The sequence below is a fragment of the Helobdella robusta genome, assembly GCF_000326865.2.
Source record: "Helobdella robusta unplaced genomic scaffold HELROscaffold_4, whole genome shotgun sequence".
NCBI classification, from domain to species: Eukaryota; Metazoa; Annelida; class Clitellata; order Rhynchobdellida; family Glossiphoniidae; genus Helobdella; species Helobdella robusta.
The window spans coordinates 2,691,722-2,698,497 of record NW_008704902.1 but is presented as its reverse complement, the minus strand read 5'-3'; the positions used below and the strand labels follow the sequence as shown (position 1 = coordinate 2,698,497).

Sequence of the window (6,776 nt, the reverse complement as noted above, 5' to 3'; positions counted from 1 at the left end):
ATCAAGTTGTTGGTTTTTTCTTGTATTATTGATTTTGAAGTTATTTATTTTTCTCTTCTCTCAATATTAAAAATTAATTTATATTAAGTATATAATAACAATTATATATTAATTTAATATTTTAATAGATATTAAACAAAAGATTTGAAAATGATGTTTATCCTTTATTTAATAATCATTCAGTCAACTCAGAGCATATGAAAGGAATATCAATATATGAACAGCTAACAAAAAACAGATTTTAAAATGGGAGCCAATAACAGTACTCTATCAAAAGATTTGTCAAACAATGAATATTTGTTAAAATTATCTGGTCCAGATTACATTTCACCCAATGAGCCATTTTGGAACCAGTTGCTGTCATTTGCATTCAGTGTCCCCAAAACGAGGTACTGTTTGTTTATTTGTTTCATTTTTAAATATAGCTTCAGTTTGATGGAAGATGTAGTAAATAAATAAATAAACAAATAAATAATAAGATATTTGATACAAAGAAATTTCTGTTTTTTTTTTTGTATACAGCTACAATCATTTTTGAAGTGCCTACAAATTGTTCTTCACTTTGTAAGAAAAATTACACTTTTATAATTCAAGTACAAAAACTTTGCACAGATCTATTGCACAAATGATAGCATCTAGGTTTTGACCAGACAGCATTTGAACCAGACTAGCATGCAGTTACAAAGCATGAGCTGGCACTCACAATACAAAAACTGACTTGCTATTCATTTTGGAAATGTATTATTAATCTGCTTTGTAGAAAATCACCTACTTGTCATTAATTTTCATAAAATTATATCGTAATTTTCCATTCCATGCTAAAGACAATTTTGAATAAATTGGAATTTTTTTATTTATTCAGTATATATTATAATTTCAGTGCTGATCAAAGACACCTAGAAGACATAACATCAAATCTTTGTAAGAACTTTGCAATAAACAACTGCAGAACAGGAAACTTTGGCTCCCTCATTAGAGTATTTCTCATGAGAGCCAATGAATTGTCCACATCTGCACTTTGCAAAGAGTATGACATGAATTTGGCTTTTATTATTTTTACATCAATCTATTACAGATGCACTAATTATATTTCATTGCTATAGCAATTAACTAATAATGTCCTGGTTATGACATTAAACTGACCCTCACTGCCTTGTGAGGGATGTTGGATCATCAAAGGCTAGGCCCACCGCTTATAACTGTGGTTGCGTAAGGAAGGGCGTCCTGCGTAAAAATTAGCCAAATAAATTACTTATGATGGAATGGCATCGAGGGGTATTTCGGTTTCATCATAGGTAGCCAAACGGCAACCCCCGATCTCGGGGAAAATGTCGTCTAAACGTGTGTTGTTGTTGTTGTTTATAGCAATTAACTAATTATTCTATATTAATAATATAATTACTATTATGTTACAGTGATTTGTTCACTTGGCAAACGTGCAATGCTTTGTTCATCATTCGAATTGTTTGTAAGTATTTCATTGAAAATCTAACTGAAGAAGTTGTTGTTCAACAGTTTGAAACAATCAACTATACTGAAGGTTATATAAGAAAAAAATGACATTCCAATGTTTTGTCTTTTTGAAATTATCATCTCACAATAACCTTTATGATGGCCATATCAATGCTATTTGATGTTGCAATTGTCCAAGAATGAATTTTGTTGTTTGTTTGCAAGTTATTTATATTAATTGTTATGTTTGTTGACAGGTACGAACCAGTTGGAAGCAAGGGATGCATTGATGGAGGAGTTCCTCAACAGATTGGTCTACATCCTCATAGATGTTCCTCAAACGTCAGTCATCTTTAATAATATCTTTTTTGAATTTTTTAAAATGGGAAATTTAAGTAATGTTTTTCAATTATTGTCTACATTCCAATTTCTCAATGATAAATTGTTGGGTTAGATGATTAAATAAATGATAATTTTATGACATTGCAAACAGGGATGTGACATATTCCATTCACATCGAATGCATCAACATCATACTTTCTTTACTGTCCATTCAATTGTTTCAAATGAGTCCAGCGTCAGAGTCAATGCTTCATAGATGTTTCATGCAAGGAAAGTGGTCAGTCGGATGCCTCTGCTATTTTCTTCTCATCAATTAACTTTATTAACTTTTCATAATTATAAAATAATGCGTATATAGTACTTGCTGTACATCAAAATAAAAGCAGAAAATAATTACAAACAATTTTTAAGTTTTGGTTAATAAACTTCTCATATAGAAGGTTATAAAATAAAATGCAGTTATTTACCATATGAAACACTTTTTGAGGCTTTTTGAATCTTAAGTTAATTATGCCTGAAACTTAGCCTTCGGTTATGTTTATATAAGGAAAACATGTAACATTTTCTAATAGTTTTTACAGTTACCAATAATACTGAGCCAATCAATGTTTTAAAAGTTGCTGTTGTTATTCTCATCGTAACCAATGAATTATATTATTTTATGCTTGGTTTATTTTTGTGTATGTCATTATTAAGTTTTGTGAACATCACCCTCCAGTTCAAGAAATTCATGCAAGTTAGTGAAAAATTTGTTGGAGACTTTCACTTCACAATGCAGAACGAACAACAACACACCACACGGAGCTCTCTATGGGGTTGCTTGTAGGTTTATATGTTTGTAATTATCATATCAAGTCATATGAATTTCATATTTAACTTGATGATGACAGCAAATAGTGATAAATTATGATAGCTAATGATGATAGATGATGATGAACTATCACATCAGCCAGTTTGTGGAGTGTTGTAACGTTGGGACTGGCCAATCAAAAAACAGAGCATGTTGTGAATGAATCACGGGCAATGCTGGCCAATCAGAGTCTGTTACTGTTGTTGGTTCTGTGCAACCAGTTTTGCTCAAATGGTTCTTTCATTAACCCCTATCAAACGGCCTTCTTGTCTCTTCATGATGATATACCGAATGGTAATGACACATTTTCACATGCAAGAATTAATGAAACCAAAATTTTGTTGATTACTTTATGTTCAGATAATAAATTTTTCAACACGTTAATGTCAACCTAGGCATGAAATTTTATCTAATTTTACACAGGAAACGTAATTTCTGAACATTATTTTAACTGTTATAAATTCTTCCGTTAATTCAAAATTGATTCAGCAATAGAAACGCCAGCCACAAGAGACCACATTTCGGTGAAATTTTTAGACTTGTACACAACGATATGCAGTACAATAAAGACAGACACCTGTACATTGCTTGTCTACATGTTACTACACAGAGTTGAACCTTTCAAAACATATTGCCTGTCCAGAACAAACATCGAACAGTTGGTTGGTCTTTTTTATTAATTGTCTATGTTAACTTGTGCTTGATCATATACTTTTGCTATTTTGTACAGCAACTATTATATGTAAGTGACTACTTTAGTGTAGAATAAACCTTTTCATGCTGCTTACTTGATATTTTCATCAGACATAAAAAACGCAAATTTTTCATTTTCATTATCCTGTAACATTCCAAGCAATTCTTTCAGTAATTTAAAAAATGTAAAGTTATAAAATTAATTTTAATACATGTAGAAAGAAAATTTGGATAAAAATGTGCACTGCATATGTTTATACTGCCAGATACATCTTTCATAATATTATTTCTTTGTGAAAGGTTCTTCCTATACTTGAGATGTTGTACAACAGTCACGAGGGTAACTCCCAGCACCTCTACATGGCCCTCATCATCATTCTCATCTTGAGTGAGGATGCTAACTTCAGTCTTGCAGTTCATGACATTGTTTGTACTTTTACATTCCTTCATCTCTTTTTAATAATAATTTAAATAAATTCGATGAAATCACGATTTATTTTCTTCATTTTATTCTTCTATCATCGTTTTGTACCTAAGCTTATTCTAACTTAGTTGAATGTTTTGTTAGCTTATCATGTTTATTTGTTTTTACAATATCCATTAATCTGCAAATCGTTTATAAACTTTTTTCGTCACAAAAATTTCATTATATTTCTATATTTGCTGCTACTATAAATCTTTACCTCTTAATCAAAATTTTCTACATTTACCTCGTTGTAGTAAAAAATTGTTGTTGTCGAAACCATGCAGCCAATCTCGAAGCAAATACCATGGTTTAACGAGCGCCAGTTGGGTGAGATATCTCTGGGAGGGCTGATGGTTCTTGTGCTTGTGCGTACAATTCAGTACAACATGACTCGAATGAGGGTTTGCTCTGCTTCATTTATTTCGCTTTTTTTCTTATTTAATAAATATTTTTACTTTAAATTAATATTTTTTGTAATGAAACCTGTTGTTACCTACTAAAAATTATAAAGTTAATTAATCTTTATTCCCGTTTTTAGTTTATCATCTTTTTTTTTATCTATTGAGAATCAAAGCAATTCAAAAATGTTAAAAAATTCCTCTTCAGTTATCTACTATACTCATTATCAAGTTGATTGATGTAGGCAACAAGCACTTAACTGAAATCATTCTCAGGATCAGTACCTGCATACGAATTGTCTTGGTGCCCTTGCAAACATGTCTTCACACTTCATGAACCTGCATCCCTACGTGGCTCAGAGATTGGTCAGGTAGGTGTGTGTGTATGCTGGTGCGTTTGTACATTTGCACATATGTACGTGCCAGTATGTACTGTATTTGTGGGTTCGTGTGTGTATGATGTATATGCGCCACCGAATCAAGATATATCGTGCTTCAATCATATCATGTGAGCTTAATGTGCTTGCTTGTTTTAATTTTTCTTTGATTTGATTTTTATTAGTTTGATCTTTTTTTTTTAATTATAATAATTTTAATCTACAACAATACTTGAATTAACTCAAGCCTGTTCGCACTGTTGTTGAAAAAGCACAAAAAAGCAGCGGATAGATTGAAGGAGATAGCAGAAATCGCTAGAACAAATGAAAACAAGGTTTTGTGTAAATAACTCATTGAGTTTATCTGATCGATTTGATCTAATAGAATATCTTAATTAATTAATTGATTGGTTGATTTTATCTTATTGATTTTGATTATTACATATGATAGATTGTATTTGATGTTTGGTTGAATAAACATGATTGAATAGTTAGGTGGTTGATTGATTGATTGATCCATACATATTATGCTGATTAATTTAGATATATAGCTGATTGTATCAGTTGGATTTCGTTGAAATGATTTGATTTTATTTGATTGAATGTATATCACTGAGTGTTTTCTAATATACATTGATTTTGATGGTACCTGATGGGACTAATTAATTTCATCTGTTAAATTGTTTTGCCTCTTTTGTTGCAACGCCAACTTCAGCATTCAGGCTTCTGTCGAATTATCTTCTAATCGGTGTTACTTATTGATTTTAATACAGGAAAATGGTAGCTGTGCCTCTGAAGATGAATGTGATCAGGTTTTCTTTACATTTTTCTGCATTTTAATTTTTTTTTTTTTTCTTTATACAGCAATCAAACTCTGAGATTAATACAACATGCAGGGAATTAATACAACAATATAAAGGATTAATATAAAATAGGGATATAATGCAAAAATACATCTTTCTTATATCGATGATGTCTTTAAAAATTTCTCGTGATAAATGGATCATAAAATAATTCGATTGTGCAATATTGTCGTGATGATTATGCTAATTTGTAGGCGTGATTTAAATAGACCGTTCATTTACTTGATCATGAAGATTTTTAAGATTTTCATTCCATTGTTACAGGAATTGGCGGTGATTGAGGAAGTTATTCGCATGACGTTGGAGATTTTGAACTCCTGTTTGTGCCACTCATTGAATTATAACCCTAATCTCGTCTACACCATGCTCTACCAGAAGGAAATTTTTGTCCAACTTTCCAGCCACCCAAGCTTTCAGGATATTGTATTTAATATTGAAATGGTTAGTTAGCTCCAATTAATTTTTTTGATTGTTTTTGATTATTCATCTGTTTAACGAGCTGATATTGAGATATCTAATTGAATTTGACAGATATTAAATTACTTTGCATCTTGTTTGGAGAAGCAGGGTGGTTCGTTGTCAGTAACTGAAGTACATGCTCTCATCAAACAGGCTGGTCTGCAGTTTAAGAAAGATCGACTAAAAGTAAGTAAACTTAATTTTGTTTATTTTTTTTTATTTTTGTGGCATCCGATTTGGTTTCTAATTTTAAATGGCCGAAATTCAGTAAAAAATCATTTTTGGTTTTGTTCACACATATCAAAGATCATAAAAGTATAAGCCTGTAAGAGTTTTTCTACACATCTTTTAAAAGATTTATATTTTTTATTCAAGTTTTAATTATTGTTCAACGAATTCGATAATTTAATTCTACCGTTAACAATCGTTTTACGATAAATGTCCCACTAAGAAATTTCCAGAGCTGAAGTTTCGGTACGTAGAGGAGGAAAGACCTGAAGAATTTTTCGTTCCTTATGTTTGGTCTTTAGTCTACAAGTTCTCTCACATCTACTTCAACCCATCCAGGATCAGGTTGTTCCCAGCCTGACCGTTTATCGTTGAATTATTTTCGATTGTTATTAAATGGTTCTTATATATTTGTACATATATATATATATATATATAAACATATATATATATATAAACATATATATATATATATATATATATATATACGACTGAATTCAAACATCATTTTTCGGTTTTGAACGGTTGAAAAATTTCTCACAATAAAAGCACTTTGGGCTCAACATTTTTCTAGCGGTGAATTCGAACCGAGAATTCGTGTTAGGTATAGACGCTTTGCAAAGTTAATAGCTGCATACAGAAGGCAGT

At 30.9% G+C, this 6,776-nt stretch overlaps 1 protein-coding gene across 1 annotated transcript; it reads left to right on the top strand.

Annotated features, from left to right (window-relative positions):
* Positions 1–246: 246 nt before the first annotated feature.
* HELRODRAFT_66811 (hypothetical protein) lies at positions 247–6,489 on the top strand (the record flags this gene model as incomplete). Its single annotated transcript, XM_009024226.1, has 15 exons — positions 247–389; positions 881–1,027; positions 1,416–1,540; positions 1,710–1,794; positions 1,946–2,071; positions 2,513–2,628; positions 2,744–2,938; positions 3,134–3,306; positions 3,638–3,763; positions 4,088–4,204; positions 4,478–4,572; positions 4,826–4,913; positions 5,685–5,882; positions 5,973–6,086; positions 6,352–6,489. 15 exons carry the CDS (start codon positions 247–249, stop codon positions 6,487–6,489), a joined length of 1,986 nt encoding a protein of 661 aa, XP_009022474.1.
* Positions 6,490–6,776: the final 287 nt, after the last annotated feature.